Source organism: Panthera onca, chromosome B1 (genome assembly GCF_046562875.1).
Source record: "Panthera onca isolate mPanOnc1 chromosome B1, mPanOnc1 haplotype 2, whole genome shotgun sequence".
NCBI classification, from domain to species: Eukaryota; Metazoa; Chordata; class Mammalia; order Carnivora; family Felidae; genus Panthera; species Panthera onca.
The window spans coordinates 202,001,688-202,023,871 of record NC_138342.1 but is presented as its reverse complement, the minus strand read 5'-3'; the positions used below and the strand labels follow the sequence as shown (position 1 = coordinate 202,023,871).

Here is a 22,184-nt window from a genome sequence, read left to right as displayed (position 1 = left end):
GGTGAGTCAAGGAAGCCTTATCATCACTAACGTGGACGTTGTTTAAGTGGCTCTAGTTTATCTGGAGATCCAGGTGATGAAATAGGAACAAAAGGTCTCTCCAGAAATTGCCCCAGGTGTTCTGAAGGAAGCCACCAAGAGTGGGCACCACGGAGGACCCAACGTTAACACTGCACCTAGTCCTGAATCGTGCCATCCCAGTTTATGCCAAGGCTACACTGGGTGCTGCGGGAAGTCCCTGGACATAGTTTTTAAGGGAGCTTTAAAAGATTCGTTAGTCTGCTTATTTGACAAATTCCTTAAAACTCACAAATGAAGGAGTAAAAGATCAGGCATGACCAAACAGAAAGGTGTCAACAGGAATTGTATCAAACAAGAAGAATCTGATTGGAGGAAGAATTTTATTTGGGATACTTTATAAGAATGCTATTAGAATCTGGGGATGCTGTATCCCCATTAACCGGCAGAGCTCATTACTGTTATAGATTATATTTGAGCACTGGAGATACACTGAGTCACAGAAAGGAAATATAGTCTGACCTCTCTCTCTCTCGCTCTCTTTTTGGATATACCATAATCCATGCACTAAAGTCTGGAGTGACATTTGTAATTCATCATGATTCTATTTGTAAAATCCATTTTTATGTCCTTTTTTAATTTATTTTTATTTTTTAGAGAGGGAGAAGGGGCGGAGAGAGAGGGGGGACAGAGGATCCGAAGCGGGCTCTGCACTGACAGCGGAGAGGCTCGAACTCACGAACAGTGAGATCATGACCTGAGCCTAAGTCAGACGCCTAATGGACCGAGCCACCCAGGCGCCCCTGTAAAATCCATTTTTAATTCTGCACGATCCATGAGACCCAATAAATAGGCCAAAGTGTGGCCCAGCTTTTGAACCAAATGTAATCTGAGTCTCGATGTGTGAGTATCTTCGGCTCCCCGGTCTACAGGGACCTGGGATGAGTCACCCTTCCCAAAGACCCCAAGTCCCAGGAAAGGCCTTGGAGTGAACGTTCCAGGTCACACAGTGCCTGGTCCTTCCTGTTAGTCGTGCCATCCGCTCCCCAGCCCCTTAGAAGCACACCTGACTTTACAGACTCCCTATAAACCGTGCGTCTGGGCAGCGCGTGTCAATGCCAGCGTCTCTTTGCTTGGGGAGGTGAAATCCTGTCCCCACCCAGCACTTCTGGCTCCCTGCTCCCATCTACCGAGTAGACCCAGTCGTAAGGCTTGAGGGTCACTCCCACCCGAGCACCCGCAGCTTGTCCGGTTGTCCACGTCTTGGAAGAAGTCACACATGTGTGATTTTTCTGTGACACTGGGTCAGCTAATGACTTAAGAATCTAGAAGTTGGAAGAAAACTTGGAGGTTTTCTACTTCACCTCTCTTCCAGAGAGGTGGGTAAAATAAATAGGAAAAACAAAAACCTCTATAAAGCTGCTGTCCGTCTATACTATCAAATGGATTTTGCCCTGAGGCAACCTTGATAATTAGTCACTAGGACACACTGGAGGGTAGGAAACTCCTACTTCTAAAGCCCCGTGTTCTCTAAAAGGCTTTCAATTGTTCATTTACTTCTAATCTCACGGTGCCAGAGGCATCTCCAGGTTTTAAGGCATTGGTAGAAGTTAGCATTCACAAAACCTACAGAGATACCCAAAAATACAGCTGCAAATGTTCAGTGGTTTTGCACAAGGGCTGAGTGAGTGGCATAATAAGGGTTCATCACTGGGTAAATTTATAGCAGCTTGAGTAAATTGAAGACATGATGGCTTATCAGGATGACTTAACATTTAGAATCAGGGACATTTAAAATTATACTGATTCAGATCCCATCAGGAGGAGAAAGTGAAAGATAATCATGGCCAGGCCTGGGTTGGTGACGTAAACATCAGAAAAGGAACCGTGTTCAACTGACAGATAGATATACTTAGACCACTTCACCCTGGAGAGCTAAGAGATCAATAAGATGGCCTCTAGAACCAGGTGCCTTTTCAAAAGTCCCTTCATTTAGTTCAATCAATAATCAAAATACAAAGGCGAAGATCGTGGGATTTGGAAAAAATGCAATTATCATACACCAGATACGAATAATAGGACAGTCCTATAGAATTTACATTTATAAAATAATCACAATGTTTGAAACTCCATCATCTGGTTTAGCAGGGATAAGTCAGCAATCATTTTTTAAAGAGTAATGTCTATTAATTCAGACTTTACAGCAACCACACTTAGAGGAATTTCTATTTTCAAAGTTCTATGAAGTCATGATATTTCAGTGATGGTAACAGGGCTACCTGTGGGAATGTCAGACAAGATGTATTGCGGAAACGATTTCGTTAGCACGCATTTAGAGAAATACTCCTATTGTCTCTGTAGTGCCCTGATGAGAAATCATACTAAGTGTATCTGTACCACTTTTTTATTACTTTTCTTGAATATTCTGTAAATTCAGCCTTCTCATGTGGAACATATTGCATGCGGGATAGTATTTAAAAGTAATTCCTGCCATGTCCTAATACAAGCAGACTTCTCGAAAGCAAAAGTACATATATGTGTATTTCCATTTAGGTCATTATGCAGCCCTATGTAGTAACTATTCGAATAACATCTAGGGCGTCACTCAAGGTAAAACCAGGTACTTTGTGAAGGGATATGTGAGGTAATTTTTCGGTGTGACACTTGAAAAGTCTACTCAAGGGGGATTCAGCAAAAGACAGTACCTTTTGAATATCAAGGCGATGACGAAGTCCGGATTCACTTTTATTCTCCAGTCACATTCTTTCCCGGGAGGATATGGCTGCGGGTAGTTAGGTGACAGAATGACACCCGCTGGGCCCGTCAGGTTCCCTCCACACGCAGCTGCCACGGAAGAGGGACAATGCTGGTCAAGGTGAAGTAGGACATCACAGAATTCATCAAGGGCACTCAGCATGTGTCAGGTTAGTAGACAATTATCTGGATGAAAATTTAAGGCCCAGGAGGTCTGTACGTTTTTCATGGACTTGTTCATGAATTTCATACAATGTCCCACCCTGCTTTTATGGAGGATTTGTAACTGTTGACAAATAAACTTCAGTTGCTATGATTTTAAGCTCTACCCAGTTAAACAGATGACTTTACTCCCCCCACACTCCTACAATGCACACAATACACGTTACAGAAACACTTGGAAAGGGAAAGAAATGGCCACGAACGTCACGTTATGGTCCTGCTGATTCTCCTGTCCTATCGTAGGTTCACAAAGTCATTGCTGACTTCTTCTAGAAGGCATGCTTCCTGTTCACCTGTGTCTCACTAACACCTGGCACAGTTGTGATCAGGTATTCAGGGAATATTTGTTGAATGAATACACGTTACGCCAGGTATTCCCCAGAGTCCTCTGATATATGTAAGGTTTGGGATACAATTCAAAATGACAAAACTAACACATAGTTTAAGTGACATCTGGGAATATGGAACCCGTAACAGACTGAGCCAGAACATCAATCTGGAAAATAGAATGTAATCACAATGCTCAGCACGTTAGTATCAGAGAACAGTGCTTTAGATGATACTCATCAATCTACTTGGTTTTTACCTATCACTTTTTCACTACCTGTGTTTACATTTATGTTAGGAAGATAATAATTATGAAGTTCAGTGGTGTTAATAGGCAAGCCAATTTTCATTCTTGAACTTCAAAATGTTTAGGATGGTTTCATTTACTACATAGGATTTCTGTTAAATCTTCCATCATGTTTAAAGGTGTTAAAACACTGCAAAATTCACAGGTATACATTTTAGACGCACGGGTGAATATTCAAGATTTATGGTTCTTCACAGCAAATACAGTGATTTCTCACCAAGTTGTCTTAAAAAAATCAGCCCAATTAAACTATAATGTTCTCCCTAAACTATATATCTTATTTCACATCACTGGCCATATATCCATTTAAGAGAAAAAAAATGGTAAGTAGAAAAAGAAACACCCTAATTGGCAATCTTTTATACAGAGACATACATACAGATGACTTTTATTGTGAATAATGCCAATGTACGTGCTTTCTAATTTTTGTGACGATTGTGTCTTTGAATACTCACTTAACATTCCTGAAAACTTTAATTTTCCGTAAGAAGAAATATAACACATTCCATTACTTTCTGTTATGATTTCAGTCTCACTAAAGGCAAACTCTAACTAGTATCACTAGTATTATAATAAATTCAGATATACATTCAAGAGTAATAGGATATAATTTTTGCAAAAATGGCTAAACCCACATGTCCCCCCAGCATCGAGTGTGACTGTAATAAACTCTGCTGGGGCCACTGTCTACTCGGCTCCCCCAGAATCAAGTGGACGTTGACAGAGGAAAGCCAGGCAAGGCGCGGGTGGAGGCAGGTGGCGCTGAGATGGAGGGAGCAGGTACCTCCGGGTCCAGAAGATTCCGCCGCATGCAGGGTTTGCAAGACACAGAGCGACAGATTCAGGACACTGGCTACCAGGGTGTTGCCAGCAGGAAGAATGTGGGGGTGACACAAGGTACTGGTTTAAGAGAAACCAAGAGGCATTCCTGTCTTATCCTGAGAGATCCAAGGAGGCCTTTTTAAATGAGGTTATCCAAGAGCACCCAGGGGAATTAAGTAGCACTGTCTGGCTGTATTTGTTCTCTCTTTGGGTCAGGCATTCTTCAGTTTAGTTTCATTAGGTCGTAATCTGAAAGCTTGCAAAATATTTTGGACAGGATCAGCACTGCGTACAAAACGTGACCCAGACACTTCGGGAAATACTCCAGAGGGAATGGACGTAGACACAAAACCCACGAATCTGTATCAATCCCCAGTGCCTCCTTCCCGAATCCTTAGGATCCCCTCCTTAACGTACCAACAGCACCTCCATCCTTCACGGTGTGAAGCAGCACACTCGAATGAGACACATGCGTGTTTCTGCTTCGATACAACTCAGCATTCACACCATCAAATGGCATAACTGGGCTCGAAAGAGCTGCCCTGGGGGTCAGGGCAAGACGATGACACGGAATGAATTTCTGCAAACTTAGGGCAAATTCTTGCTCTTGAGAGCCATTTACAACTTGGAGTTGGAGAAAAGGTACTGCAGCCTATACAAGGAAAGAGAGATTCTGGGGACTTTGAGGGATCCTCATGCAGAACGAGAAAGTGGTGAGTGTCCTCTGGTCTGCAGAGGAGTCCTCGGGAATCCGCTAAAAAATCCCAAAGGTAGTGCCTCATTCATTGGAGTCCTTTGATAAGTGAGAAAAGGGAGCTATCCAACCAGTCCACAGCAAAAATTAGCAGCAACAGACGAGGTGGTGGAAATATGAGTAACATGCCAGCAGGCGAGAGGCTAAGGGATTTCAGAAAAGAGAGAGAAAGAAACGAAGATACGAGGGGAAACACTAATAATAATAAAAGGGGAAAAAGCGCTGGGTTGAGCGCTGACTTTGACTCAGGTCATGATCTCGGGGTTCGTGGGTTCGAGCCCCGCGTCGGGCTCTGTGCTGACAGCTCAGAGCCTGGAGCCTGCTTCAGATTCTGTGTCTCCCTCTCTCTGCCCCTCCTCTGGCTCATGCTCTCTTTCTCCTTCAAAAATAAATAAACATTAAAAATAACAATAAAAAAAGAAATAAGAACAGGATTTTGGTTTTGTTTTGTTTTGTTTTTTTTGCCTCCTTTAAGGAAAATAAACACTCACTCATGGCTCTGTTGGTAAATTGGTGCAACCCTTCTGAGTTTTGAAAAATGTTTTAAAAGCTTAAGTAACACATACATGTGTAGAGATACGTCATTTATAAATAATCAAGGGTGTGTTTTGCAACAAGAGGGTTCATTCTGGCAATCTTTGTGGTAGGGGAAGACTGAAGCGATTCTGAGTGCACAGTCAGAGGGGACGAGAGCAGTCCGTGTGGGCGGATCCACTCGGATGCTGTGCAGTCATGAAGAACACGCAGAAAGCACATCACGGCACAAAAAGATCCTCATTTTGTTTCGCGCTGGTAAGTCAAAGTGCAATTGACAAAATAGGATGCTGTCACTTAAAAACATTTTGGAAATAGACTCGATAAACATAAAATAATTATGAAGCTTACTTATGTATGTTTGTGTTAATAGTATTTGCCTCCAAGTAGAAAGATGACAGCTTTTTGTCCTCTTTTCCCCCTTAACTAAACATGCATTATTTTTTAATAAGGGGGGAAAAAAGGCTTGAAGATAAAAGAAAAACTGTTTTAAATCAGCAGAACAGAATTTATGTGCATGCTAAGACATGATCAGCTGATGCCCCAGTTGACAAGTTTCTTACAGAGGACATAAGCCTCGTTTCTGGGAAAAAAAAAAAAAAAAAAAAAAAATATATATATATATATATGTATATATGTATGTATGTATATATATTTAAAATGTAATGAAAAGATAAGATTCACTTATTCCCAAATACACATATACACATTTTCTATTTCCCGTTACATAATACCTATATGCATAGGCCTGGCTGCCAAGATAACTGATATTCATTTACCTGCAGGTGAGTTTAGCCCGTCCTTGGTGCTGATGCTCAAGGCAGAAGAAACGCTGCCTATTTTCTCTGCTGGGAACTGGCTTATCTAGTCATTGGTCAAAACTATGTCACTAAGATATAAACTAACGAAAGGCGATCGATTAGTTGGGAAGATGGTCACGCTTTCCCAATGTCTACATTAATGCCAACTGAGAAATAATCTCGAAGTGTTCAATGGATAGATGCACGGCTCCCCCATGAGATTAAAATCATGCAAACTGGGGGGAGTTGTTCCCAATTTAAAAACAGCGTGATGGTTTAAAATGCTCGTTGCATTTATAGGCAATCACTCTATCTTAAAAAGAAGCATGCAGAAATCTTGCAAATCTCCAGATGAGGCGGCTTGGAATGAAATGCAGAATGGCTCCCACAGAGTTATGAAAGGTAGACGCGGCACAAAGCATCAGGTAAACAAAGGCAGCTCTCCGACGTGGCTGCACACGCTAACGAGCAGAACCATCGGATCCCATCCATCTTCAAACTCCTCTAAGTACTTAGTGATAAGTTATGAGCTGCGTAGCACAGCTCCCCGGGACCACGGAGAATCTCTCTACTGCTGTGTCGATGACAATAAGAATCATTTTAAATCACAGAATCCCCTCAAGTTCACCCTATGCAAAATGGCCTATTAACTATGTGCATATCATTTCATGATCACTTCCTCTCTTCACAGATTAATTAAATTTTACATTTTTCAAGCAGATCATAAAGAAGTCCAAATTCAACGGTGACAGTTCATTAAAATAATAAAGTTTAGCAGGGTTCCTTTCAAAAATAAGGTGCAAGAGGTATTTATGGTCAAACAGCTGACTGAATGAAGGGACACTCTATATGTAATCACTATTTATACAAAAATATGTATTTCCCTAAAACCATATTTGTGATAGAGTTCCGTGAATAGTTATTCAAACAGAAGTCTGCAAAACCAACTGCTATCCTTTAGTAAGGTCAACCTACAAAATCCTAGTGAATTTCAAAAACATGGCTCTCCTTTTATCTTCATTTTGACCAAAGCAGTATAATCTCTAGTTTTCGGGATTCTGTTCAAATATACTGATATTATGGAAAAACCATCTAAAAAAAGAAAATACTTCTTACTGAGTAGGTTTTGCTGAAGGGCATGTTTCTATGTTAAAAATGAGAATTGCAAAGGAAGGGTTATGAATTTTCAGCCGCCCAGAATTTTAAGTCACAGTCATTTTTACAAGCTCCGCTGAGGCTAGGACACGTTAAGTAACTGTCAATTACTGCACATTAAGTAAACCGCTTCCTTCATTTCACCTAATGAAATAAAGTTTCCAGGTTTACAGTGAAATCTCCATGGAGTCTGTGAACCAGAGGGCACGTGAGACATGTTTCTGAAGAACGAACACATTTATGGAGCAACGTTTAGAGTGGCGTGCATGCGTTCCGAAACAGAACATGTCTGTTTTCTGTTGTACCATACCTATGCACGTGGGAGGGTCTGGCTGCCAGAAGAATCGGTTATTCAGCTGCACACAGGTGATTTTAGCTTGTCCTTGGAGCTGATATCCGGGGTCACACTGGAAGGTGACGGTATCCCCCGGCTCTCTACTATCCCCGTAGCGGGTGCCGTTCTGAGGCAGGCCTGGGTCATTGCAGGTGGACGCGACGGATGCTGCGGAACAAAGGCAATACTGGGTCAAACGATGGACACGGGGTCCCCACGCTTGCACGGGTGAGGGAGCTCTTGTGTGCTGAGGCCCTCTTGACTGGCATCGGGATTCTTCCGTCTGCCCCTGAATGTATGAAGAGTTCCTATTCCCAGGGATACGTTCAATAACCTGCATCCTGAGAATGCTCACTTTGAACAGACACAAGCAAAGTTTGTTGAAAACGCAGCCAGTGATGGAACGTATCAAGGAGTTGCATTATGCTATCCTTAATAAGCACACGTACATTCTCCTCCGCTGTTCTCATTAACAATATCTAAACGAAAATACAAACCACGATTGAAAATGCTTAATTAAACAACCACAATCTTAAAGAACGTGGAGTAAAACAGAACAGGACAAACTCCTTTACGTTCTGTGCCTTCCAGGCAACACCAGCTCACGATGACCTTTGACGTTACAATGGGGGCCAGCGAGAGAAGACGCGGGTCGGTCTTAACCAGGATACCATTCGTGGATAGCTGTAATTTTCTTGGTGCAATTGTTAATAACCCCATTTCATGGTAAAATGATTAATAATCTCGTTTCGCTCTCAAAACACTTCCAATTCGGACAAATGAAACGGTCATCCTAATTTCAACAAAATTCTGAAAATGATGATTCTTGGTTCAAAAAAGAATCTAAATATTAGGAATTTCAAGTCGGTTTAGTAGAGACCAGCATCTCCAAACAAGCTGGTAAGAGAGCTTTGGGGGGACAGCCGGAACAGGAGCCTCTGAAGACCTATGGAGCGCGTATTGTAATAGAGGCACCCAAAACCTCTTCCCACAAATCAGCCACCAGCCCCGTGTGAGTCCAATCAACAGAGCTACTTTCCCACCCAGATTCTGGACCAGGATTTTAACTCCCACAATGCACTGAAACGTAATGGCCTGAAAAGTCCTGTCACTGTCTCCAGTTTCTGTCACTGCTTCGTACTTGATGTTTTACTAAAACTTAGGAAGACGCCCATCAGGGTCCAAAACTGCAAAGAATTTTTGGGATTCCATTTTCACTTTCACCTACAACGGCGAGCTCGCTCCCTCTTCAGGGCCGAAGGGACTGTGATGGAAACTTAGCTCTTCTTGTGGAGGGCACCAGGGCACAGAACACCCGCTCCCTGAGCGAGAGAGAAAGGGAAACGGTGACTGCCCCACAACCCAGCCAGCATGCTGCCCATCCTGACGTGTGCAGATTGCCAGAAACGTGCGGGCTTGGATTGTGTGCTTTGGGTTTCCCGTCTGGTTCGGTTTGGGAATTCTGGGACCTCGCCACGTATCTGGCTAGACAGCTGTGATTTCAATAAAAGTGAGGACATGCAAAACAGTGCAGGACGCGCCCTGTGTTCTCTGGGGGAAGGGTCCGGCTGTGCAGGTTTGAAGGTTGAAAGGAAAGTACGAACGTCAAGGCTCCTCGGAGAGGTCAGGCTTGCCTCAGCGCCCAGCCTTGCCCCCTGGGACCCAGATCGCCTCAACTCACTGACCTTCAGCTAACTAATCGGAACAAATGGAAAATATCTAACTTATTGAATCTGTCGTGAACATCACGTGTGGCACCTTGCAAACCTGTCTCTCCAAGCTGACTGAAGGCACAGGTTGCCTTACCCAGACACCATTTTTCACTAATTGGCTTTTATTATACATTGAAGTACAGAACCACGAAGATCTAAAACACTATTAAAAACACAAAAAACGGAACAACTATTACACCATTCGGATTAAAAAACAGAATGTTATCACTCAGCCATATTATCAATACATATCGATGCCTGCACTCTCCCCCCACCCCGCCCCTCCACTCCCAATGAAGTCACTATTCTGAATTTCATGGTTATGATTCTGTTCCTTTTCTTGATAGTTATCATAAATGGATGCATCCCGATAGTGGCTGCATGGGTGGCCTCCCTTTTGAATTTCTATAAATGGAATCGCACATTATGGCTTCTTACGAGACTTTCTATTTGCTCGGTATCATGTTTGTGAGTCATCCACATTCAGGCGTGAGGCTCTGGTTACTGTCATTGCACACGGTTTTCCTTGCATCAGTGCCACAATTTACTCATTCTGCTAGCAGCTGGAAGATACCATGTGAGCACAAGTGTAGGCTGGCTCAAGGAGGTTTCCCTCTTACCCTTCTGCCCTAACCATGAAAAGACACACTTATGAGTCCTGGAAGAATAAGAACATGAAGCAAGACTGTCAGTCGGCTTGCAGACCTGGACCTTGAAGCAAAGCTACCCCACAGTTTAAAACAGAGTGAAGGTGGAGACCCACAGTCTGAAGGTGGAGACCCACAGTCTCAAAGTGGAGACCCACAGTCTGAAGGTGGAGACCCACAGTCTCAAAGTGGAGACCCACAGTCTGAAGGTGGAGACCCACAGTCTGAAGGTGGAGACCCATAGTCCGAAGGTGGAGACCCACAGTCTGAAATAGACTTGGTCCAGGGTGCCTGGGGGACTCATTCAGTTGAGCGTCCAATGTCAGCTCAGGTCATGATCTCACAGTTTGTGAGTTCAAGCCCTGCGTCGGGCCCTGTGCTGACAGCTGGGAGCCTGGAGCCTGCTTCGGATTCTGTGTCTCCCTCTCTCTCTGTCCCTCCCCCGCTCGCACTCTGTCTCTCTCTCAAAAATAAATAAACATTAAAAAAATAATAAAATCAAGTAGACTTGCTCCAGCAGACAGTGTTTCAGTTTGGGGGTCCTTTGTTATGCAGCAATAACTGACTGAAACAAGTCCTGTGGTGGTAAATTACCTTTGTTTTGTCCAAAAACACTTTAGTTTTTTAAAAATATTTTAAATTCTTCTTTACTCCTAAAGGAAATTTTTACTGAGTTTATAGTTCCGGGTCAGTAACTAGTTGGGATTTCCCCCCGCTCCTTACTACTGTTAAGAAAATTATTCTAGTTCTTCGGGCTTCCAGTTTTCCCATGTCATCTTTCAGTCTGAAACTACAATAAGATCTTACTCTGTATTTGGTATTCGAACTTTCATAATATTGCATCTATGCATGATTTTCCTTTTACTAACTCTGCTGGGAATTTACTGGAGGTTTTGAATCTGAGGATTAAGCCATCATCTCGTCAAATCTCTGTTTCTCACTTCTCAAATTAAATTTAAGCAAATATCTCTATCTTCCATGTCTCTTAACCTTCCTTTCATTTTATAATCTTTTTAAACTTTGTTCTCTCAGGGCACCTGGGTGGTTCAGTCAGTTAAGCATGTGACTTTGGTGCAGTCATGATCTCGCAGGTTGTGAGTTCGAGTCCTGCTTCGGGCTCTCTGCTCTCAGTGCAGAGATCCTCTGTCCGCTTCAGATCCTCTATCTCCCTCTCTCTCTCTGTCCCTCCCCTGCTCATGTATGTGTTCTCTCTCTCTCTTCTCTCTCTCTCTCTCTCTCTCTCTCTCTGGTCATAAATAAATAAACATAAAAAAATCTCTGCAAACTTCGTTCTCTCTTCTGGGCAATTGTTGAGAGTTATCATCCTTTCATAGCTTCATCTGCATCACACTTATTTTCTTTTTTTAAATTAGTTTTGAGAGAGAGAGAGAGAGAGAGTGCAAGCAGGAGGGGCAGAGAAAGAGAGAGAGGGAAAGAGAGAGAGAGACCTTAAGCAGACTCCGTGGCCAGTGTGGGGCCTGATGCAGGGCTTGATCCCACAACCCTGGGATTATGACTTGAGCTGAAATCAAGAGCAGTGCACTCAACTGACTGAGCCACCTTGGTGCCCCTCCAGTTTATTATCTTAACAGGACACTGAGTTTTAAATTTTCCATCATTGTGCTTTTCTACCATGCATCATTTGTTTTCAAATATATTTGGCTATTTATATAGTATATTGTTACTTACTCACATTTTGACTCCTTTGTTCTTTTTTTACACGGTGATTTGACAACTCTGTTCATTACACTGTGGTTACCACAAGTGTGGCTACCCTCTGTCACCACATATCACTTACAATACCATTGACTATCTTCCCTATGCTGCAACTTTTATCCCTATGACTTATTCATTCCATAACTGGAAGCTGAATCTCCCACTCCTGTCACCCATTTTGCCCTTCCCTACTCTCTCCCTCTGGCAATCAAGAATTTCTTCTCTGATTTACGGGTCTATTTTTGTTTTTTTTTGCTGTTGTTTGTATGTTCTTTTTTTTTTTTAAGATTCCACATATAACTGAAATCAGATGGTATCCATCTTTGTATCTCTGACTTATTTCACTTTGCAAAATACCCTCTAGATCCATCCATGTTGTCACATATGACATAACCTCATTCTTTTAGGGCTGAGTAATATTCTGTGTGTGTGTGTGTGTTTGTGTGTGTGTGTGTGTGCGCGCGCACCACTTCTTTATCCATTCATCTATCAACAGACACGTAGGTTGCTTCCATATCTAAGATATTGTAAATAATGCTGCAAGCAACGTAGGGTGTACATATATTTTCAAATTAGTGATTTTGTTTTCTTTGGGTAAATACCCACTAGTGGAATTACTAGATGGTATCATAGTTCTATTTTTAATTTTTTCAGGAACTTCCATACTGTTACCCACAATGGGTCACCATTTACAGTTCCACCATCAGCACACAGGGGTTCCTTTAGTCCCCACATCCTCGTCAACACTTACCACACCTTGTCTTTTTGATTCCAGCCATTTTGACAGGTGTGTTTGCATTTCCACAATCATTAGTGATGTTAAGCATTTTTTTATGTGTTTCTTGGCCATCTGGATGTCTTCTTTGGAAAAATATCTACTCAGCACCTCTGCACATTTTTAATTGGTTATTTTTTTTTTCTGGTGTTATGTATTCTGAATACTAATATTATTCTGTTTTTTTTTCCCTAGGAGTTTTATGATTTCAGGTCTCACGTTTAGGTATCTAAACTGCTTTGAGTTTATCTTTGTGTAGGATGTAAGAAAGTGGTCCAGTTTTATTCCTTTGCATGTGGCTGTTAAGTTTTCACAGCACCATTTATTGAAGATGTCTTTTCCTCATCATATATTCTTGCCTCCTTTGTCGAAGATTACTTGACACATGGGTTTGTGGGCTTTGTCTCACGTTCTGTTGATGTTATGTGTCTATTTTTGTGCCAGGACCATACTGTTTTGATTACTACAGCTTTGTAGTATATCTTGAAATCTGGATTTTTGATAATTTCAGCTTTGCTCTTCTCTTTTATTTTTCAGACTTTTTGATCTGATAATTCCAATATCTCATGGAAACTACAGTGTTTCTGAGTTTTGAATTCACACTTCTGTTTTTTGAAGATTCAGCCATAGAAATTCTTTGTGGTTTTCTCTAAAGCTACATTCATCCAGAGGAGATTCACATTTGATTTTACCATGCACCTGGAATACTAGGAGCCTTCTACCTCTTTACAATAAATTTATATTTATGAGAAAAGTGATGCATTTTAAACCATACAGATGATAGGAGCTAGTTTGCTATCAGCTTGTGGTTATGAGTTCTACATCATATATATCTATATCTGTGCCTCTATCTATCTATCTATCTATCTATCTATCTATCTATCTATCATCTCTCTATTCTCCCTTATACTGACAGTAAACACCCCCCAAGAATTCTAAATGTATATGAGGTGTCCAGTTATATTTCCAATATCGGAAAGATCTTTTAACTGGCTTCCTATTTCCTCAGCCCACTGCACTCTCAAAATGGAAGCCTGGCATCACTGTTGACCCCCAGATGCTGTCAAGACAAAGCCAACTTCTGAGCTTCATAATCTCTCCCTATTTCACATGATTCTAGGACCTCTGAGGATTCCTTATTTTCTTATAGGTTCAGTTATACATTTTTAAAGACTAACAACAATTTTCTCCAGCATCTTTCATGTATTTTCAGTAAATATGTTGTCAAAGTACCTATTTTATTGTAAGGCTAGACATTGAAGCCCCTCAATTATAGTTATATCTTCATCCCATAGAATGACATCTGGCATATCATACCGTTCATCACCACTGTTGTTATTTGTCACCTCGGGTGTGTTAAGAAGGGGCATTTTCCTTGGAAATACAGGTCTCAGTAGATATCAAGAGGAAAGGAAGCATCAGAGCTTGAGAATAGGTTTTTCCGATGAGAAGAGGGCAAGAAATGCCATTTTACAGTCACTGAAGGACATATTTTTAGTTTCCCACTTTCTGATAAGTATAAAGATTAGAAGGCAGAGCAGAAAGTGAACGCATTACCCCAAAATAAGACTGGTATAGCGCTGGAGTGCAGAACAGACTTCAGGATGTGAAGCTTTTGGTTAAAACATCAGGAGCGCCCCACCCATAAGCCACCCATTTATATGAGATAGAACAGTAATTAGATAATTCAATCTCCAGAATCCTAAGTGGCCACCATCTAGGCAACAAAATGGTACCTGTATTGAAGGAGTATTTTATAAGCAATCTTGAGTTTACTATTTGAGGAATGTTCCTCAAGAGTCTAATATCTATTTGTCCTCTACCTTTGCTGAGATTTCACTGGGCTTCAGGAAAAATAAAAATAAAAATAAAAATAAGCAAATCTATTGCACATTAACCAAACTTCTCCTTTGGGCTGAGTTGCATATACTCAAAACAAACTCCATCTTCTCAAGCAAATGGTCATATGTATGATTTCATATGCAGTTCTAAGTGTTAATTTCTGCCACAGTTTATTTAGTGTGAAAATAATTTAAAATGAAAGTTTAGAAGAACAGCCAAGGAGATCATGGATGAACCTCACTGTAATTGTTAAAATGAAGACATATTTTAATTACTTCTCTTTCCAAATTTGTATTCAATATTTATTAAAAGCAAAAACACCCACCGCCCAACAATGAAGCTTTACGCAAAGGTGCACAGATTTTGTGCGTGAACAAGAATTTCAATAGATGCATCAGCCTTGCAAAAATCAGTACTCCACAGAACACTTTTCTGTAGGTTATGAACAGGTATTTGGTCAAACAAGACTGGCAAATACTGGGTACTTTAGTTCCCTCTCATACGTTCACATTGCATACCAGGGATTAAAAGTTCAGAGAAATCTTGCAGTAAAGAAACCTCTTTTTTTTTTTAATAGTTTAATCCAGTGTTTCCTAAATTAACGTAATAGAGCACATTCTTCTTGACGAACCTCTTCAAATTCTTCCAAATGAAGATCCACAGAACACCAGGAGATGAAATAGTGGCTTGTACTGATGGTTCTATGTCCTTCGATGGTATCATGTTTAATCCTGTTTTACAAGTACATTTTCTACTTCCAAACCAAATTTTCATTGGAATATCTAGAATAATCCCAGAGCACACCATTAAAAAGTTATATACTCCTGAAGTTCATGTTGTTTAGTCAATAGAAATACTGTGAGCACATAGATGGCTAATTATATGATACTGCGGGCTGTCATAAAACTGCTCTTTACATGTTCTTAGAAAGGATACATACACTTGCTTGTGTATCTTCAAAGATTATTTGAAATTACCAGTAGATCAACCATGACGTCTAGTCGAATTGAAATTAGCCCCAAATGTTTCCTCTTTTCTTGTAGAATTATGAAATAAAAATAAACCATTCCCAGGGTTATTTAAATTGGATGAAAAAAGCAATGAGAACACTTGAGGTGAAGTCAAGGAAACTGTTTTATACGATGCAAGGGGAGATACACTGGTTGGATCTTTGAAATAAATGCCATTTTTTTTTCTCCTGGCTATGAACTGTGGAAAGATGTTTCCTGGTGAAGGTGATAATGCTTATCCAGGAACTAACATAAAAGCCCCCAACCAAAGACACTGTGTTGGGGTCAGAAATTTCTTCTCCATCTTCAGGGTCATACAAAGTTAATGATGAAGGCTGTGTTGATTTCTTTTTCACAACTGTATTCTTTGATGGGTCACAATGTACCTTTTAGTCATTTTTCTCTTAAATATTTTCTCTTCAAATGGGATTTCGGTGACTCTGACTCCTGGTTTCTTGCCATAAAAAAGGGAAATAATACTTTTAGTGACATTGGCCTTATCCCTCTATTACCTTAGAAAAAGAAGGTACTGTTCCCGAGGTGATGAATATGGAGCTTTTCGATTTCCCAAGGGGTTCTGTGGAATACTTCAGATCATAGACACACTTTCCACAGGCTGCATAGAATCTAAAGGATGGCTCCAACTCTCTGCCCACTGCAATCCCAGACCGTCCCGGGCACCTAGAGCCCAAAGCCATGCTCCACTTCATGTGAATGCAATGGACCTTTTTGTTTCTAACAGTATAGACAGAAGAGAGTTATTAAAGAAGAACCTGAAATGGACTCAAATTCCCTTCCAACTGGAAAACTAATTTGTAACATTGAAGACCCTATTTCTAATGAAATAAAAATTAAGAAATTGGGCTACGTCCTATTAAATGCATCAGGTATTCCTTGATAAGGGACCATAAGGCAAGCTGGGGCCAAGCACAAGCTAGCACACCAGCAGCCACCCCCCCCCACCCCCCCGCCCACACACACACCAGGTGGGACGTGTGTAATATTCTTCAGGCACTCCTGGCCACCCAAGAACAAAGAAAAGCAAAGAATACAAATGGTTAACTGAGAGAGATCACAGTCTTGCAAGAATGAGTCTCCATCTGTTTACAAATATCTCAGTATATTACAAGAAAAAGGCAATATTATCAATAGCCTAATCTTTAGAAACCTGTAGGCTCAGCTTCCTGGAGCCCCAACATCACCCTCCATAGTGATGTGGGAACAAAGCAAGAAGGAAATGGCAGGTGAAATTAAATGCCCTCATAACCTGCAGCCCATTGACCAGACTTGTGGCAAATACAGAGCAGAACATCTCTCCAGGACGCCCTACCTTCCTGATGTTAATGCCTCCTGGAGGGAAAACAACCTGAACTCCACAAGAGCCGGGCCTCTAGCATCTCTGAGTCCTGCTTAGTGGAATCACAGTCCCTCTGGGGGCCGCCCTTTTGACTTGACCCCCCCAGCTCCAAAGTATGAAACCAGACACTGTTCACAACCCCAGCTCCACTCTTCCTGCCCATGGGTCCTGTCCCTTGCTTTAATAAAATCACCTTTTGGCACCAAAGACGTGTTCAAGAATTCTTTCTTGGCCATCTGTTCCTGACCCCCTACCCTCCATCACCCCAAAACTTCATTGCCCCTTGCGTGCTTCTTAAACATCACTTAAAAATGTTTATTGACTGAGCTATTAGTTGATAAAAGTTTGCTTAGCATACAGAGTTTTAAACCAGCCCTTTGCAGCACACCTCAATAGATACAACACTTCACGCCTGTATGGAGAACTACACACAACAGCACCACTGCAGTCCTCAGACGGCAGAGGCTGTACACATGCTATGAACATAACCTGCACAGTAAGTATAACCTATGTTGTTCAGCTTATTAAGGAAAGCTCTTATGTGTGACATGCCATTTACAATGTATAAAAAGCTACTGGCCAGGCAGGGACTGTATGGGATGCCCGGGAGGCTCTTTGGAGGGGACAGCCCCTGAGCTCCTTCTTATGGTTTGCAGGCACAGCTGAAATAACTGGAATGGGGGATGGTCTCCTGGGTGGTCCTCTTAGTCCTGTAAATGTAGGCTGGGTCTGATGAGGGGCAAGACAAGCTGCCAGGCTGCAAACCGCACCCCTCCCCAAGGTGGGATGTGTGTGACATTCCTCAGGCTCTCCTGGCTGCCCAGGGACAAAGGAGAGGAAAGAAAACAAAGGATTAACCGATAGAGATCACAGTCAGGCAGGACGTGGGTCTCCATAGTTTACAAATATCTTAGTAAATCACAAGAAAAAGGCAATCTGATCAACAGCCTCATCTCCAGAAACCTACAGACTCAGTTTCCTGGAGCCCCAACATCACCCTCCATAGCGATGGCATAGTGATGGCAGATGGAACTAAATGTCCTTACACCCTGCAGCCCATTGACAGATACTTGAGGCAGGCAGAGCAGAGTTCCTCCAGGACTCCCTCCTGACCTAATGCTAATGCTTTGCTGGAGGGAAAAACCTTAGCCTGACTACGGCCAGGCCTCCAGTATCCAGGAGTCTTTAGCATATGAAAGTCTCACTGGAAACCTCCCCTGGACCTCACCTCTCCCAGCCCCAGGGTATATAACCAGTCTCTCCTCAGGGTCCCAGGGCGGCTCTTCCTGCCCACAGGTCCCGTCCCTGTGCTTTCATAAAGTCACCTTTTTACACCGAAGGCATCTTCACGAATGCTTTCTTGGCCGTTGGCTCTGGACCCCACGAACTCTACTACCACTCAAAAAAACCTCATCAGGTTCTCCCCATCCTCTGAGGAAAAGCCATCTTTTGTTTTGATGGGAGGACCCTTCCCCCAATAGATAGCCTGTAGGTCGCCCGGTGGAGGGCAGTGAGTTTGTACAAACACCTCTGTAGGAGGGGTAAATTTCCACTCAGGGCTGGACATCCCCTTCTGGAGAAATGTGCCCAGCAGCTCAGACTTTGTGTGCCTCTCCAGGTCAGCCCCCCAAAGGTAAATCATGGAGGCAGGACAGCCAGGGCTAAAGCTTTCATGGGGGGCACTGACATGTGCTGAGTCAGCACTGAAAGTGACTGAGATCTGGGCCTTGTAGGACCCCGAGGAGTGAACTGATGAGTGACTGTTGTTTGAGGAACAAAGTTTGGAACGAGGATGTTAAGAATAAGAGGCAGCACACAGCCTGTGGCACCCTCCGCACGTCCTCATGTGGGAGGAAGGCAGGGTCCATCCTCAACAGTCACCCCGTGAAGGCTTCGCCAGGCGGCTTGGAGCCTCAGATGTCCCAGGGACAGACTCTCAGCCCTGCCCACCCCACGTGTTCAGAAGCAGACAACTCCTTTTCCAAGTGTGCAAACCCACGCTTCATTACCTGGGTATTTCAGGGGAGAGTTGAGAATCCCTCAGAGGGAGATTCTGGATTTTATGCTGATAAGAGACCAGGAAGGTGTTCCTGGAAATCATCTAGGGAGGAAAGTGGGCACGTTGCTTTTATGCGTTTGTGAAACAGCCCAGGGGTTTTCTTAATTCCTTCCTTGATTAATTATTTAATTATGCATTTACTATTTCCCATCTTTGTAAATGGCACCAAAGGGCGGTAGAAAGGGCCACCCCATAATATTCCTACGGGCACAGGTTTACTTTGTGCAGATAATTTTGAGAAACAGCAGACACAAGAGAAGTTATGAAAACAGAGTAGAGGTTACCCTTTTGGAAGAGAAACGAAAGGAAATTCCATCTGTAAGAATGTCTCCTCTCGGAACCGGGATGAGAAGAAAGGCTTAATCCCAGGAGAGTCGGATCCTGGAGAAGGTAGCAGCTCAAATCAGCAACAGCCACCTTCTCCCTCCTTGACCGCGTGTTTCTGGCCAGCCTGCCTGCAGGAGGCTCCCCTCCCCACACACCTTCTTCTTTTGTCTTTGGTTGAGGCTGGTACTCCGGCAAGTGGGGAAGGCACCAGGGGAGACACGCCTCCCTGAGTACCGGGCATACACGAGGTACGTGGGTTAGCAAGTTCCTGCCTGTTTGCTTGTTGCTCATCCGTGTTTTGTTACAGGAGGCCTCGGCCCCGCATCCAGGGAGGCAAGGGAAGTCTAGCAGCTGTCCTTGGTTCGCACAAGGCACACTCAACCCGTTAGCCTGTCCCTACCTCAGGGCACAGCCCGGCTCATGGCTGGTACCTGGTGCACACGCACCTGCAGCCAGCCCTCCATCGGTACCTGTGAGGGCAGGTCAAGGCTGTTCCACCCACTGGAAACGAAAGGAAGAGACTTCTTCCTGGTTCCTAGAATATGTACTTGGTAAACTTGCAATTAATGCCTTCTCGGTCTCTCTGAAATGGACGCTGATTTTTTTAAAAAGCTAAATAGGCCACTTGCCAGCCTCCTGACGTAGGACGATCTCTTCCAAGGTGCTGGGAGCCATCCCTTTGAAATGTCTCATCAGAAAGCTGGTGCTCCTCTAAGCCAGTCTGCACAGGACGGTCAGCAGGCACCAGAACCAAGACTCGAAACTGCCCGCCTCCTTTCATAAGGGTGTGAGAAGTTTACTGTTCCAGGATACACAGCCAATGAACCAACACAGAAGAGCTACCCGATTATCTAACTACCAGGTTAACTGAGGATGAACTATGTCACAGTAAACGGTGTTTCCGAGTCCTCCTGCTTGAGCACTGGTTATGGTCTCTCCCGAGAACACGTATGTAATAGCTGACGCCTCTTTACACAAAAGGGACAGAGTTTTCTTCCTGTCTTTGCATACTTATAGCAGATTGCCTGTGATGTATAACACACTCTGGCTTAATGCTTGTTCAATAACACAATCTGAATCCCAAGCAGGCTTTGTGCTGTCAGTGCAGAATCCGACATGGGGTTTGAACTCACAAACTGAGATCATGATCTGAGCAGAAATCAAGAGTTGGACGCTTAACCGAGTGAGGCGCCCCCTCACTCTTCGTAACATAGGAGCCAATAACGATATTTTTCTTAAGTTAGTTTTAATAGACTTGCTTCAGTTACTACTAACATGGCCTTGACAAAATAATCTTAACATTCTCTCTCATCTCAGCACCTCTGCAGATACACGTGGCATGGTTAGAGACAGGTCCCCCTTCACCCTCGTCCACTTTAACAAGCTCTACGTATCCTACCGATCTTAGCTTAAATATCGTCTTCTCGAGAAGTCTTTCCTTGATCCCTTCAACTTCCGGATAGATGCCCCTGCCCTTCTCCAGCCAGAGGCCTTGTCCCACGGGGCTCCATTACTGACCTGATTTTACTTTCACCAGATGGCACGTTTCCTGAGGCAAGAGCCACATCTGTCTTGCTCATTGATAAGCCACGCACTCAACACAGTACCTTATATACAGTAGGCACTCAATAAATACTGGTTGAATGAAGAAGTTAAAGCACCTGGCCTGAGGCCTGGCCCATAATGCATATTTAATAAACAGTTAAGTAGGGGCGCCCGGGTGTCTGACTCTTGATTTTGGCTCAGGCCACGATCTCATGGCTTTGTGGGCTGGAGCCTCATGCCAGGCTCTATACTGACAGCTAGAGTCTGCTGCTTAGGGTTCTCTCACTCCCTCTTTCTCTGCCCCTCCCTCACACGCTGTCTCTGTCTCTCTCAAAATAAATAAACTTAAAAAAAAACCCAGTGAACTATTATAAGCATTATCATGATATAACAAAGGATATGTTTCAGCATAAAGGTGAATTATGTGTGAAATAAATGTAATTAAGTCAAATAATCAATTCTCAAAAAATAAACATACAGTTCTATACGTATATTGCATGTGACGCAAACTGAGGCTGAAGTATGTGATATAAACTCAGATTTAATTAAAAATAATAGACATTTACAACGGGTACCAAGAAGAATGAAGGAAATGAGGTGTTTAATTTTTTTTAGTCTAAATGATGTCCTGATCTGGACCTCCTATTTGGAAACTAGGTTTCAATTACGGATATTTATTTTTATAAACAGCAAAGGGAGCTGTGTTTCCATGCAATGTTTAGAAAGGCAGCAGACATACATGTGAAGCTGAATAAATGACAGGTGTGGAATAAATGCGAAGTGTAATGTTACTAGTTTTTGTGAGCCGCATGGGCTAGACGGGTGACGGGCACGGAGGGGGGCACCTGTTGGGATGAGCGCTGGGTGTGGTATGGAAGCGATGAACCACTGGGTTCTACTCCTGAAACCAATGCCACACTGTAGGTTAAGTAACTAGAATTTAAATAAACATCTGAAAAGAAGAAACGAAGTGGAGTACAGATCACTGAAAGCTGCCTATGGAAAAGTAACATTCAGGGAAATAGGGTTCTCTAAGAGGAGGGGTAAGCAGCAGACTGTGATGGAAACAATGCAGGTAAGAGCTGTGGAACATGGGGGGAGTCCTAGTGGGGACCTGGCCCCGGAACCCCCGGGACCCAGTTAGGAATGTTGCTGGTGCAGGAGGGA

At 42.9% G+C, this 22,184-nt stretch overlaps 1 protein-coding gene across 3 annotated transcripts in view; it reads right to left on the bottom strand.

Moving 5' to 3' along the window:
- Positions 1-22,184, bottom strand: part of CSMD1 (CUB and Sushi multiple domains 1) — a 2,002,273-nt gene that overhangs the window by 256,551 nt on the left and 1,723,538 nt on the right. For all 3 annotated transcript variants that reach the window (XM_078445226.2, XM_078445227.2, XM_078445228.2), the window contains 2 exons: positions 8,004-8,195; positions 2,724-2,862 (listed from right to left, as the gene is read on the bottom strand). In XM_078445226.2, coding sequence (XP_078301352.2) covers positions 2,724-2,862; positions 8,004-8,195 — 331 coding nt within the window. The remainder of the gene's footprint in view (positions 1-2,723; positions 2,863-8,003; positions 8,196-22,184) is intronic.